The following is a 15400-nucleotide window of genomic DNA, read 5'->3' on the forward strand; positions in this document are numbered from 1 at the left end:
CTAGTTCCACGCCTTGGAGGTCACCGCCTTAGCCCTCCGTGGGCTCGTGAGGTTACCACCCTACTCATCCGTGGCGGCCCACGAGGTCACTGTCTCGGTCGTTTGTCCATCTACCAATCTACGTGCCAAACATAACGGGTTTGCCAAAATAGGGATGCGGCTAGAAAAGAAGCTCAAATCCAATCCGGGAAGGAGAAAGCCTCATTTGGTCAGGGCGAGGCCCATTTGAGACGGCATCAGTCTCATCCAGACCGAGAAGAGGTGACCATAGCAAAGGTGTAACGAGCTGAGGCATTGACATTCCTAGAGGAGACGGGGAGTCGAGGGTGAAAGGGACGTGGACAATTGTATTTCTAGTGTTTTTTATTAGTATAGTGGACCTATGTGTATAGTTTATTTGTGTTTTTGGTATTGTAGCAAAATAAGTAGCTGGGCTACTTAGTCTAAATATATTGTGGTTGCCCGCATAGTGTTCAGGAGGATTCGGCCAGCCATCACCCACCTGACTAGAGGGACTGAGAAATTAGTCGAGTACAAACTTATCTCTAAGCTTTAATCGTTCATAAGAGGCCGATCATGAAGTCACCGAAGAAAGTTCATATTGCTAGTATTTGAGTACTTCCTCCGTTTAGGAATACGAGGTATCCAACTAATTTTAGGATATATTATGTGATACAACAAATGATACGTATAACCCTAGTTGATTATTATGTTTAGATTGGTGACAGACATTAATAATATGTGTATGTGAATGTTGCCTTTTGAAGAATTTGTTTACTTGGAATCCCTTATAATTTGAAACAAATTTAAACGTTGGGATACTTATATTTTAGGATGGAGGGAGTATAAAAATATTAGACTACATATAAGTATTAGATTACATATAAGTTCTTTGTGTTTAGGATGAACTTCCGTTATATTTTAGGACCGAAGGGTAAAACGAGAAAATGAATATAACAAGAAAACTAAAACAAGAAAGAACTAATTCCCTCGAAAGCACCTAGCAAAAAAGAAAAGGAAAAAATGGAAAAATTCGGCCCTTTGTTCGGACCTTTAAAATTCATCCCCTTCGTCTAAGAGAGTGTTTGGTTTCCTGGACTAAATTTTAGTCCATGTCACATCGGACGTTCGGATGCTGTTTAGGAGAACTAAATATGAGTTAATTATAAAATTAATTACATAGATGGAGACTAATTTACGAGACGAATTTATTAAGCCTAATTAATCCGCCATTAGCATATATTTACTGTAGCACAACATTGTCAAATCATGGACTAATTAGGCTTAAAAAATTCGTCTCACAAATTAGCCACAATCTGTGTAATTAATTATTTTTTTCGTCTATATTTAATACTTCATGCATGTGTCTAAACATTCGATGGGACAGAGACTAAAATTTTCCCTTAGGAACCAAACACCCCCTAAGCTATCACGCGTTCCAGGACTCTTCCCAGCTCGTCTTCTTCTTTTGTCATCGTCATCGTCCTCCCCTTCACACTCTACTGGGCGCGTAAGCTACATCTAGTGTGGACTGGAGATCCATCCGTCCGGTCCATCTGCTGGACCTCGATTGATTTCTTCTTACCTAGGTAAAGCTCTGCAGGATCCTTTCTCTATGTGATTTGTTAATCCCTATCGTCCTGGCTGGGATGGATGCCCCGATCCACCAATTCTGTTGCGGATTTGTTCGCTCTGTGGTGCTGGTGGTAACAGCTGTATTTTTTCCCCCAAATTTTGTTCGGGTTGTTAATCCTGCACGTGCTGGGGCGGGGCGGTGACGGATCGGTGATAGATTGGTGCGATCCTTTGGCTCACGTTGAGTTGTATGTGTCGTGCAGGGACATCCGGGGGATGTCGACCCCTTCGAGGAAGAGGTTGATGAGGGATTTCAAACGGTTGATGCAGGACCCTCCGGCCGGCATAAGTGGCGCCCCGCAGGATAGCAACATAATGTTGTGGAATGCTGTCATATTTGGGTATGATGCAGAATCCTCCATTTCCCCCCTTTCTTAGTTTGAATTGTAATCTGACATCGTCTTTGTATATGTTTGTTTCATTTACAGACCTGATGATACCCCGTGGGATGGAGGTTAGTTAATCTGATTCATGTTGCAGATTTTTGCTTCCTAGATCCAACTCATCATGTGCTTATCCAAACAATAATAAATTGCATCTGCATATGCTGCTGCTGGCTTTGCCAGCACAACAGGCATCACTGACGTGATCAAGCGATGCAGAATACGACAATCTTTTAGTAGGCAGTAGTTCACTTGCAGGTGGCAAGCAGAAGTTTTCAGTTATCTGAGTTTGTTGACCTTACTGTCAAATGCATAGCTGCTCTAGAGTACAAATTCCAAGTTAAGATTTATAGAGGAAACTGACCCCCAAATTCAATGGAACTTTGTAGCGTACCATGTTGTTGTTGTTGTTGTTGTTTGTAGCGTACCATGCTAACACTAGTGTCAGTCTTGGTAAGCGATGACGTCAAATTAACTTCTAAAGCAAATATTAATAATTATAAACAATAAAACTATTGTTAAACCTAGTGAGAATTCCTTTTCTTCTCTCATTGAATCTTAAGATAAGAGGAAAAAAAACATTGCAACGACTATTGCTACTGTGAGAACATGCAAGCCCAAAGCATGTTGCTGGTGGTGAGAAAGGTCGGTCAATGCTTTGGTATTTGTATATATATGTGTAGAATGATTGATTTAGACAGAATAAAGTCAAAGAATTAGCTGGATGAGCCCCATTATCCAGGAATTAATTATACAATGGTCCTCTTAACGGAGATAATCAATAGTTGCTATGGTCCTCTTCCTCTTGTCGCAATTTTTGTATTTGTGCTGTTTCAGAACAAGACAATGTCTACACTATAACTGTTCTGCCTCTCTCTGCCGTTTGAATTAGCTGATAATGCATGCTTTATTGGAAGCTAATGTTTCACACACCACAGGATTGTCTGTGCGCGGCCTGCAGCTTGTCACCTTTTTTGTTGACATCCTGTGGTGGCAATTCCCTTATGGTTTGTGTTAATTTAGCGGTAGTAAAATTGTTCAAAGTTTGCCATAACTCAAAAACATTCCCATTTTGGAAATACATGATCATATATTGTTGGTTCATAGATTGGGAAAGTGTTAGATATGAAAATGATCCTAAATCTCCAGTGCACTAACTCACACAACAGCTCTTAGATTCTGTGTTGCTAACTTGTCTTTCTGAGCTTACTACATAGTTTGCTTTGTGTTCTGTCCTTTCATTGATAATATGCTAACTCCTATTTTATTCTCAGGTACGTTCAAGCTGACTCTCCAGTTTAATGAAGAATATCCAAACAAGCCACCAACCGTGCGCTTTGTTTCTAGGATGTTTCATCCAAACAGTAAGTTGTTTCTCATCCATATTTATATGAGTGTACAGGAAATAAGCAGATCTGATTTTGTCTTTGCTGACTTGTTCTTTCCCCCAAGGGACCTCTTCAACTCAGACATCATAGACTTTTTTTGGCAACTTTTCTGTGTTTGTGGTTATCTTCTTGATGTATCAGATATGTGCTGTGATTTGTGAATACATATGTGCTGAGATTTCACAATGTATGTAGTGCCATTGGTTTTGAACCAATGGAACTCTGGCTTATTCTGATACAACTGCTCTTAACTATAGGATGGTACTACCTTCTAATGTCCACTTATATGTCACCCTGACATATTTTTCTCGTGTGCAGTTTATGCTGATGGAAGCATATGCTTAGATATCCTGCAGAATCAGTGGAGTCCGATATATGATGTAGCTGCAATACTCACGTCGATCCAGGTACAACCATACAAGTAATCTTTTATTTCTTGGCAGAGATTATTGTTTTTCCAACATTTGTAACTTTTGCTTGTCATACAATAACATTCAACTTTGCAATGCATAGCAACTCCCTCAATCCCAAAAAGAGTGCACCTCTAACTACAGCGCTAAGTCAAACAATCCTCAGTTTGATCAAATTTTTAGAAATAGTTATGGTACCAAATTAGTATTATTAGATTCATTATGGAATATATTTTCATATCATACCTATTTGGAATCATAATTGTTGATACTATTTTTTATAAACTTAGTCAAACTTAAGATAGTTCTATTTGGACCAGATTTAGAAGCGTACTCTTTTTGGGACGGAGGAAGAGTAGTTCTTACTGCTATGGACCTGGATGTCTGCTGAGTAGAATGTGTCTCTGTTTATGTTTATGAATTATGATGTTCTCAAAGACTCAAACCATCTGTGCTGGTGGCCAGTGTGTGACTAACCTGAGGTGTGTGCCATTTGCAGTCATTGTTGTGCGACCCAAACCCGAATTCGCCCGCTAACTCTGAAGCTGCCCGCATGTTCAGCGAGAACAAGCGAGAGTACAACCGCAAAGTGCGGGAGGTCGTGGAGCAGAGCTGGACGGCGGACTGATGCATTGCGCTGCGCAGCTGCTCTCTGCGCCCCGCATCCGTCCATGCGTTCCATAACAAAAAAAAGGGCAAGATGCTTGTGCTTGTAACTAAAGCCGAATTCAGCTGTTACTGCTGTTGTCCTATGTTAAGACGCTTTTCTATCTTGGTTTGAGCGGTGGAGATTGTTCTGTCTCAAATCAACTTTTACCTTGTGCTGGATCTGGAATACAAACTTAATTACTCTTGCATTGCGCCAACATTTCAACATTTTATATGAACTTTCCTCCTCTGGGTATGAGAATGCTTTGCTTTGGTTGGGAGATTGTTTGAAAACCAGGTTGACGTACAAAGCTATGGTATTTAGCTCAATTTTGAACCAATATAAGAGCATCTCCAAGAGTAACCTAAATATTCCTCCTAAAAAATATATGTTTGCCAACTCCTAAAAATGTTTTAGGAGAAAAAAAAAAGAAGTTTATCTCCAATAGTTCCTAATATTTGACTTCTAAAGAATCAAATGCTGGTCCCATTTGACATTTTTTTTTCTGCAGTCTTTTTTTTTCCATGTGAACCTCTTTGTCGCCGTGCGTATCCACGCCGCCGCCGCCGCCTGCATCCGTCGTGTTGCCCTAGCCCAGCAGTCGACAACCAGGCAAGCAAACAGAGCATGCATACAGTACCATGCAAGCAAGCAGGCGCTCGTCGTCGCCTCGGTGGCACTTCTGCTTCGTCCGGGGCTGCGACGGCTCCATCGTCATCAACTCCACGCCGTTCATGAGGCTGTGGGGGAGCTGGTCGGCGAGCGGGTGTTGTCCAGGCAATGGCAGCGGCGGGGGCGGCGACGAGGAGGCTCCGGGCATGCCCTGCGGAGGAGGAAGAGGCTGTTGCAGGTGCTGCTGCTGCGGCGGCTCGTTGTCGTCGAGAGGGAGGCGCTCGTAGGCGACGTTGCCGAAGCAGGCGGCAACGATCACGACGGGGCCGGAGGCGAGGAGCGGGCCGGCGACCGTGGCGCCCACCACCTGGCCCTGCCCGCCGGAGAGGTAGACGGTGAGCCCTGTGGCGGCGGGCGGCGCCGGCGGCGGGAGGAAGGAGCCGCTGAGGGAGAGGATGTCGAAGCGGCCAGCGAGGGTGACGACGGTGCCGGGGCCGCCATCGGGCTGATGGATGCACACGTTGGCGACGCTCCCGGCGCCGCTGAGCACGCACACGCCCACCTGGCGGCGGCGTGCGAACCCGGCCACGCTGTCGACGACGTCGCAGCCGCCGGCGACCTCCAGCATCTCCAAGAGGCAGCGCCCAGGGCCCGACAGGTCTGACTGGAAGATCGCCACCGGGTCGGCGCCCCGCCGGTACAGCCGCACCTCCACGAACGGGACGCGCTACCTCGCTGTCGCGGTCGGCTCGAGCAATGGCGCAGCCAAGTATTCCTGTTTCGCACGCGCCATCACCACCCCCTCGCCGGCCTGCTCGTTTGGTAACTACTGCGATGTGCGGGCCTAGCTGGATGCGAAAATCCTTACAAGTTATGGAGCAGTACAGAGAGAAGAAAAAGGACCTACACATGATTTTTATTGACTTAGAGAATGCTTATGATAAAATACTAAGAAATGTTATGTGGTGGGCTTTGGACAAACATAAAGTCCCAAGGAAGTACGTCGGGCTCATTAAGGACATGTACAACAATATTGTGACTAGTGTTCGAACAAGTGATGGAGACACGGATGACTTCCCGATTAGGATAGGACTACATCAGGAGTAAGCTTTGAGCCTTTATCTGTTTGCTTTAGTGATGGATGAGGTCACAAGGGACATACAAGAGGACATCCCTTGTGTATGCTTTTCGCGGATGATGTAGTGCTAGTTGATGAAACCCGGACAGGAGTGAATCAGAAACTAGAGTTATGGTGAGAGACTTTGGAGTCCAAAGGTTTTAGAATCAGTAGAACTAAAACTGAGTATATAAGATGTGACTTCAACACTACTACTCAGGAGGAGGAAGATATTAGTTTGGAAGGTCAAGTAGTGTCCAGGAAGGATACCTTTCGATATTTAGGATCAATGCTACAGAGAGACGGGGATATTGATGAAGATGTTAGCTATAGAATCAAAGCAGGGTGGATGAAGTGGCGCCAAGCATCTGGTGTCCTATGTGATAAAAAGGTACCACAGAAGCTAAAAGACAAGTTTTATAGGACGATGATTAGACCTGCTATGTTGTATGGTGCAGAATGTTGGCCTACGAAAAGACGATATGTTCAACAGATAAGTGTCGCGGAAATGCGTATGTTGCGTTGGATTTGTGGTCATACAAAAAGGGGTCGAGTTCGGAACGTTGATATACGTGATAGATTAGGGGTAGCACCAATTGAAGAAAAGTTTGTCCAACACCGGTTGAGATGGTTTGGACATATCCAACGGAGATCTCCAGAGGCACCGGTGTATAGTGGAATCCTAAGCCAGGATAGTAACGTAAAGAGAGACAGAGAAAGACCGAAGTTTGACTTGGGTAGAGACAATAAAAAGAGATTTGAAAGGATGAAATATACCCGTCTTAAATAGGAGTACTTGGAAAACAGTTATTCACGTGCCTAAACCTTGATTGCTTCTGCTGAGTTTTAACTTTAATCTACCCCAACTTGTTTAAGACTTAAAAGCTTTGTTGTTGTTGTTGTTGTGTGTGCATGGGTGATACCAACAGACACCAATACTTTTTTCTTTGAGACCAACAAATCTGACACGAAATGATCGTATGGAATACATTCTACTTCAGGGGGAAAAAATCTATCTGGACTAGTAGCAATTCAAACCGAATAAAGCTCAAGCACAGTGCACAGATGCTTGCTCAGATGCTGCATGTGGTGGTTAGATACTTAGATCAACGTAAAAAATGTATAGTGGGTTCCTAAAAAAAAAGAAACGAAAAGAACCTGGTGCAATCAAGGGACAGCAAGCTCTGCTTTCAAGAATCTAGGATGACAAAATAGCGCCTGGAAGCAAGCAAACTTTTACAGGCAATACATATGCTACACAACATGGTACATTCTACCGCCGTGGCTCCACAGTCCAAAGTAGCCCAAAATTTTAGAAACAGATGTTAAGTCTTAACTGTTGTTTGAGAAATAGTGAAATAGAACTGCAGCTACTGCAACAAATACAACCTTGAATAGCAGCTTCTTTGATCCAGTCGATTCAGATGAGGACCCTGACACTGTTGGATCCACCTTCTGCCCCCTTAACTTAGCTACCAACCGAGGAATGAGCCCATGCCTTGTGGCTGTAACAGAATTAATACTGGTAAGAAGCAAGCTGCTGATGTTTTTTTTTTCAGGAAAATAAAATATCAACAACATTTGTTAAGAAATTCAAAAACCCCCTTACATGTACTTCCTCCTTTCCAAATTGTAATTAGTTCTGGCTTTTCTAGGTACATAGCTTTTGCTACACACCTAGATATACATTATGTCTAGATATATAGTAAAATCTATGTATCTATAAAAGCCAGAATGACTTATAGTTTGGGACGGAGGGAGTACATCACAATAGGGGCAAAATAGGAAGTAAATATCAATATAAAATATGTGAAATAGTTTGCAGAAAAATATGCCAAGGTCAGTTCAGAAAATGCAAGGGATTTCACACTGAAGCTAGTGCCAAGGGTTCAGTTAACAAAAGTCCCACTCCTAACAACCAAAGTTTTAAAAAAACAATCAAATACTATTTTCTCTTCATGTATAGAAAGGTGGTTCTTAGTAGTATCAGAAAACAGGTCAAAGCTGGGTCTTGTCCCAGGAAATCGTCCCTGTCCCAGGAATTCAGGAACAATTTCATCCCTGTCTTATAAAAACCTCTAGCAAGTAGTGCGCCATGTTCCTTGACCCCCATGGACCCAAGAACTTTGTGACTATGCGTAGTAGCATACTGTTAAAGATCAAGCAGTGATTTTCTATCTTGGAGACCTGTTTGATATCGAAATAGCACATTTATAAAAGAGTGCGTAGTTTTTTTTTTCTTGAACCATGTAGGAGTGCCATGTGTCATTTCATTAAGATGAAAGCCAAATGTACAACACCAAACAGGATACACACCCAAAATCCACGCATCCCCTAGAACACTGAGATCAAATACGATACGATCAAATAGATCAGATGACCAAAATGCAAGGACACAGACCCTAGAAAAGGCTCTGGAGGCCATGAGTCCCAGCCTTGAACAATAGAGCACTCCCTCCGCTTCTACTGTCCACACTACCAAGGATATGTTCAGGGTAGCATTGTTGAAACCGCAATCATTACAGTGTTTCCTTATTTCCCGTGTTACTAAAATGATCAAAGAATCGAGGTCTTCTCACTGCTCTTTATCCGCTCTCTTGATAATCCGGTTCGACCAGCCAGAGTAGTGGCATCAGGTTGTGGTGTTAGTGCCTGCAGGCTAATTCTCGAACTACAGTAAGCTATACTGTACTTGCAACCACAGATCAACAGATGGTTGATAGTTTCAGGAGCTAGGTCACAAAGTGGGCAAAACGCCAGAAATGGCAACCCTGTGAAAAATTACACCATAGAGGAGCCCATGACATCCAAATCCTTTTTGAAGGTGCAAATCTAATTGGTCCGAGAAACAAAAAGTTCCCAACCTGTTTTGAACAATACTTTCTTCAAACCAAGTACTGTCTTCTTTTAGCCAGTACATCTATTTTTTTCCTAGAACTAGAACAATTCATCAACAAATTTCCTATAAAGGATGCTCGCTAAGAGTTGCCACTTCTTCAGTATGACCACTGCACAGCAGAAACATGACCAGCTAAATCTAGAGCAAGAAAACAGGCACATTGTGTTCAAGTAACCTTGTTAACCTTGTTAGTGTGTAACACTGTAACTTGTTTCAAGGTAGGGTTGGAAATTGTAAGTTGAACAAAAAAATGTTAATTATTCAATTCTTTCAACATCTGAAGCTGCATTCCATCCTTTACATCAAATTTTGAAGAAACAACTTTATCTGATTCTCTCTAGAAGAGCAGGCATGGTTGTTCGAGAAAAAAGAGCAGGCATGGTGACAGCACAACGAAAACAAAATTTATTCTGCATTGAATGTAGCTGTTATACAAGTATGATCAAGTCCCATACATACTAGAGCACAACCTCTGTAACACAAGGCATCACAAAACAGAAACCAAACAACATAAATATTTGTGCTTACCTGTTTTCTTCAACTCCCTCTCTTCCTCACCAATCCTTCGTCTCAAAGCATTCAATAATGAGCCAAAGTAAAGAGCTAAGACAGTGCATGTGAAGGTGATGACATTGTATGGCATGCTGAAATCAGGAGTTGTCAGGGGAACAAGCAATACTTCTGTATACGACTTCACAACACTATCTTCCTGCAGAACACAGAGATATTGACATACTGCAACAATAATGAAGCACAAATACTTATATTCATGTATGGCAAGGAAATCAGCTAGTACTAGCCAACTGATCAGTTCATGACATCTCTCTGAGGGTGTACCTGGAAATTTTCTAGTAAAGGAGATCCAAGTACTGGATCAATTTCAGGGTAACTTCGAGCAGAACTGAACTCAGGAAAGCTAACCAAAGCTGAAGGAATGTCAAATCCTTGATTAGCATCAGGAGGATATTCATCTATATGCAGGAATCCCTGAAATTTAATGTGCAGTTAACATTGTCACAAACTAAAAACGCAATGTTTAGTTCTGGACATCATTGCATTAAGACTGCCCAAGGGGCAAATAACAAATGAAGACTCAGGCCGAAGCACCAAGTGAGAAATATGTGAAATTGTACCCAATGGGAAGGTACATTAAAGTAACTTAAGCAGCAGAGCATACCTTGTCAAAATCCAATGTCAGAGTTCCTGACTGCATACTGCAAGGGAATCTTAGTAGCATCTCCAGGGTACCAGGCAAAAGCTTGTCTTCTGAAGGAATGACATGAATCTTGTCAACTACTTCTGACACAGTCTTCCTGCTCCCATCTATAAATATTTCTAGGCTGTGATAATAAACCTTAACATACCATGGAACAACCTGGAAAATAACTGCCTTTATTGAACAATCAGTTGGGCTGCCGGATATCTGCTTATGAAGATTAGTGGACATAAACGACAGAGCAATTGACCCTCTTTCATTTCCACTGCCCATAAGAAATCTGCTTGCATGAAAAGGTGATGGGGTGCAAGTCCATTCGAGGGGAAGCTTCCAAGTTATGCCCACATCCAAAGGTTTTTCCTCAGTGTAGTTACTAGCATCGTATAAATATAAAAAAGAAGATTGAATTTCTACGTGATTTTGACCTTTGATCAACTTGTCCGGGCTATTAGACAATACAAAGAATTCATTACTCCAAGAAAGATCACTCCCAGATTTGTTAACATTGTCAACAATGCCTTTATCAACCTCAATGAATACTCTGCTGGATTTAGAAACAAGGCATTTCCCTGACAACTTTCTGTTGAAAAGATGTCTCATGGACCAGTTGGGCTGAAGTTGACCATGATTGGAATGTAGCTGTTCGCCACTTACAGTATTTGGTTGGAGCACAACAGTCAGAGTTTGATCAAGAATAATACCAAGTGACTGGGACGATCTCAGTTTCAGTTTTTGCGAATGGTAATATCCTTTGTAAATTGAAGGCCTGTACAGCAAAGAAGCTATCCCAGCTTTGTCACGACATGGAAGAAGTTTCAACCAAGGTGTCAGATTCTCAGTGCATACTGCTTCACGAGGCAATGCACCATATCGCAAATTGCCTTCATTCAATTTAAATCCCCAACGAGGAGCAGAAAATGCAGTTGAAGACTCCAAAAAGTTGATGGATGCACAAAACAGGCCAGAGAGTGTATGTGTCAGGTTCTTCCATGTTGCATCAATTTCAGACAAAGGAAGATCAAAAACTGCCCACAGCTCAACACCAGGAGGCTTTGCATTATTAGTTGACATAGGATCAAATCCACCCCACTGCTCATAGTTCCATCTTCCCTGGGTGAAAGATAGCTCCAACTCGCTAATATGATATTTTTTAACCTGGTCTTGACAAAGCAGAATAATGTTAATAGAGGTTCTCAGTCATTCATAAAATGTGGCAGCACATAAGAAATGGAGGGCCCCTTTCTTCAGCGCCCAGGCTGTTGTGACTTAAAGGTGTAAACAAGGCATAGCTTATTATATGTAAACCTAATAGGCAACAAAAAGAATCTCCTACAACTAAAAAGAATAAAAGTAAGATAATTTTTTTGTGCGACTTTTTTTTTGGGGTCGCTCCTCCCTTCCGGCCGTGCGATACCCCGTGCGATAGAAAAAGAAACTGCCATCCCTGCGATCCCCGCCTGCTTTGAAGGAAACAAATCGATCACCTGAGGCCACATGCATGGAAGGAAACAATAATCATGCATGGAAGGAAACAATCATGCGGTGCCCCTCTCTCGCTCGGTCAGATATATTTCATCTCCACATAAACCGGATGCATGGAACAGACGTCCCTAAAATACAATTAACATGATGCCACATGCATGGAAAGAAACATACATGGAACAGACGTCCCTAAAATGCACGTAAACCCTATTACTGGTTGAGGCCACGTGCATGGAAGGAAATAATCATGCATGGAAGGAAACAATCATGAGCTGTACAGGAAACATTCAACAGTTTCTTTCCAAGCTATATCAGAGACTTTAATTCATGTCTTTTATTTGCATCGAAGAAAACTCATCCGAGGTTGAGATTGTTGGCCTCACAGAAATGTTCAAAACACGATATGAATTTTTAAAATACTATTGTTCTTCAAAGAATCTTACATCTTATACATTCCTTTCCTTGCCTGGAGGTATATATTATTCTGATTTCCTTTGCTACTTGATCTGTGCAGTTCTTTTTCCTCTTAGAAAAGAAATCATTGAACTTTATACTTGAGACACAATTGATCAGGCCTCATCAATGAAAGCCTTTCAACCAACAATAATTGATCCAGCAGAGGCACCTAAACCTTTAGTTACGCATACTGCAGTTTAAGTTTCTAACACGAGAGAGAGGGAGGGAGCAGGGAAACATAGTGCTATGCAAAGTGAAGTATAGCAAAACTGAATCGTCAGCTTCACACAAGAAAATTAGAGCACGTTGATGAAACTTAAGCAACATTTGTGGCACTAAGAGTGGACACATCTAGATATTAGTTGCAATCTGCATTTTGTATCATATTTGCAGTTTTCTGAAGGGTAGACCTTCAGAACTTTTCACAGCTAATAAGCAGGGCTGGAGCTGGAACAGTAGTGGTAGTTGGTAGTTGAAAAGTTTGGAACATCACAGGTCCTAATAGTCATAGATGATTGGACTAAATATGCTTGTTTGAGAACAAAAAAAAAAAACAGATACACAAATGGATCAGTGCAATGCATCAAAAATTTCGACTCTCATGGACACCCTCATGGATCAGTGCAAAGCATCCCAATCCTACAACATACACAAATGACAACCTTAAAGTTATGATATTTTCAAAGGGTGGACAATAAAGACCATCTTAGACGTTGACATTAGAGTATATACGTGCAGACACATAGGCATGGTGGTGCAAGTGAGCAGCCAGCAGGAGTCGAGAGTCAGGGGGTGTTTGGATCCCAGGACTAAACTTTAGTCCCTGTCATATTGAATTTTTAGATATCAATTAGGAGGACTAAATATGAGCTAATTATAAAACTAATTACATATGTTGTGGCTAATTCGCTTGCCAGCGCCGTGTACAGGATGGTATGGAGATGTGGTGGAACTTATTCGTGGATTTGTTGGCGCACGAAAGAAATGGATATCGAAAATCTCTTCCTGCCGGTATAAAAAATGATATTAGCCGCATCACGGAAAGATCTATACAGTAGAGTTTGTGAGCCTGCGACGTCACGCTCTCTGTGACTGTGTAAATTTCACGAACTTAGCTTTTTGGATTAAATGTCACTTTAACGTCGGTCATGTACTTTTACAGTATTGTTATCTTATCGTGCGATCCGTGTGTTTCGTCCCGTAGAAACGCACGGGCACGAACCTATTTGCATATATACTCGAACCTGTGTGTACATGATTATATGGAGATGCAACGGAACTTATTCATGGATTTATTGGCGCATGAAAGAAATGAATATCGTAGAATTCTTTTTGCCGATATAAAATATTATCTTAGTCGTATCACGAAAAAGTCTATACAGTAGAGTTTGTGAGCCGGCGACGTCGCGTCTCCGTGGCTGTGTTAATTTCACGAACTTTGCTTTTTGAATTAAATGTCACTTTGACGTCGGTATTTAATTTAACAGTATTATTATCTTATCGTGTGATCTGTGTGTTTTTAGTATAAAAGATTTAGTTGTCCCGTAGCAACGCACGGGCACGTTACCTAGTACAGAGTAAAATTCTCAAACCCACCAACATTTGGGGCTAGTGCCTAATAGGCAAAAGCCCACCAACTACTGTGCCCATTTCAGAGACCCCCCAATACTCAGGGTCGTTGACTTGTTGTCTTACAAAGTACAAACCCACCAACTACTGTGCTCATTTCTAATCAAGCTGGGCTTCAGCCTTTGATCAAATTGCAAAACTTAAACTTTACAGCGACTACACAGCACCTCGGCTCAAATTTGGGTAAAAACAAATCAGCACTTGGATTGCAACATTCAACTAATACCTTGACAACTTGATAAACATCATTAGGTGGAAAAATGAAATAAATGCAAAGTAAAGATCTCCATCTTAGCACAACTATGTACATGTGCCAAAAGCAAAATCTTTGCAGCAAATCAATTGCTTGCCTCACTGTCCCAGTGGAGTACCCACAAACAGATCAAACGTGTTATTGATCTACAACCACACCTATCTAGTTGCATGCTAGTCCAAGCTAATGTACCAGTATGAACGACGAATTAAAGCCGTATACAATTGGAGCATAAACCCTAAGTCAGCGACATCAGAGATCTGCTCCTGAGTGGAGATGGACGCACGGGGCACGCACCAGCTGGGAGATGGCCTTGGGGAAGAGGTGGTGGTGCCGACCAACGGAAGCAGCGGGGGGCGCAGAGGAGCGGAAGTGGAAGTGGGCCAGTGCCTTGCGGTCCGGGAGCGGCCGCAGGAGCAGCTCCTCCGTGAATTTCTCCTCCTCAGGCGCCGCCGCAGACGCCGCGGCGGCGGTAAAGAGGAAGAGGAAGAGGAGGGACAGGAAGAGGATCCATCCGGCGCAGGGGCGGATCCACCAATATGTAGAGGTCCCCGCCGGCGAGAACCCCCTTTCCCTCATGGCCGGATGCCATCTGCTATGTGCGGACATGGACGGCTTCTTTTCCTTTTTCGACAGACGGAGGCAGAAGACGGCGAGCGATGGGAGGCACGCGCGAGAGAAACTGTTAGACCACGTCTGGGCCTATTGGGCTGCGTAGGCAGGCCGCTCAGAGAAGCCCAGTGGAATGCGAACAGTTCTGGCCTTTAACAACGTTGTTGTTTTTCCCATTGTGCTTGCCGATTGAGTTACCCTGCTGCGCTTAACCTCCCCCCCCCCCCCCCCCCCCCCCCCTCATCGCCTTACCTGTCATCGCTGCCACATCGCATCCGCCGCCGCAGCCAAGGGCTAGCGCCGTAGCGCGAATCCATGACGATGAAAAGGCAAGTGAAATAACTGTGAAGTTGATTCCGTCGTAGTCCGGCGTTAAGACTCTGATTTTGTAAGTGCATCCGGCTCTTAAGTGGTTTCGGTGAATTGAATGACAACATCATTAAAGGTCTAACAAGTTTGCTAAGTGTTAAACAAGAAATTGAGTGTATTGCATACACTTTTGGACTGTGGAATAAGAAGTGTATATAAGTTCAACAAGAAGACAAACTCGATGATATTCCATATAATGTTCAAATCAAGACTAAATTGTGTATTGTTATATTGGAAGATCACGGAAACAATATAGTTTAAGAGAAAGACAACAATACAAATGGAGTTAA

General features: G+C 42.7%; 3 protein-coding genes across 4 annotated transcripts; 1 reads left to right on the forward strand and 2 right to left on the reverse strand.

Moving 5' to 3' along the window:
- Positions 1-1442: 1442 nt before the first annotated feature.
- LOC136457553 (ubiquitin-conjugating enzyme E2 2-like) lies at positions 1443-4720 on the forward strand. Its single transcript, XM_066457585.1, has 6 exons — positions 1443-1589; positions 1839-1976; positions 2064-2089; positions 3293-3382; positions 3725-3813; positions 4316-4720. The coding sequence occupies exons 2-6, from the start codon at positions 1852-1854 to the stop codon at positions 4442-4444; spliced, it is 459 nt and encodes a 152-aa protein (XP_066313682.1). The 5' UTR covers positions 1443-1589; positions 1839-1851; the 3' UTR covers positions 4445-4720.
- Positions 4721-5054: 334 nt separating this feature from the next.
- LOC136460171 (AT-hook motif nuclear-localized protein 26-like) lies at positions 5055-5774 on the reverse strand. The gene has a single exon (XM_066459983.1). The coding sequence runs from the start codon at positions 5703-5705 to the stop codon at positions 5055-5057; it is 651 nt and encodes a 216-aa protein (XP_066316080.1). The 5' UTR covers positions 5706-5774.
- Positions 5775-7281: 1507 nt separating this feature from the next.
- Positions 7282-14754, reverse strand: LOC136457554 (uncharacterized). 2 transcript variants are annotated; one of them, XM_066457586.1, is made up of 5 exons: positions 14427-14754; positions 10271-11464; positions 9931-10080; positions 9622-9802; positions 7282-7699 (listed from the first exon to the last, which is right to left on the reverse strand). In XM_066457586.1, the coding sequence occupies exons 1-5, from the start codon at positions 14736-14738 to the stop codon at positions 7527-7529; spliced, it is 2010 nt and encodes a 669-aa protein (XP_066313683.1). In that variant the 5' UTR covers positions 14739-14754; the 3' UTR covers positions 7282-7526. The 2 variants fall into 2 exon arrangements, with proteins under 2 accessions (XP_066313683.1, XP_066313684.1); XM_066457587.1 differs by having other exon boundaries at positions 10271-11766; positions 14427-14564.
- Positions 14755-15400: the final 646 nt, after the last annotated feature.

The sequence above is a fragment of the Miscanthus floridulus genome, chromosome 6 (genome assembly GCF_019320115.1).
Source record: "Miscanthus floridulus cultivar M001 chromosome 6, ASM1932011v1, whole genome shotgun sequence".
NCBI lineage: Eukaryota > Viridiplantae > Streptophyta > Magnoliopsida > Poales > Poaceae > Miscanthus > Miscanthus floridulus.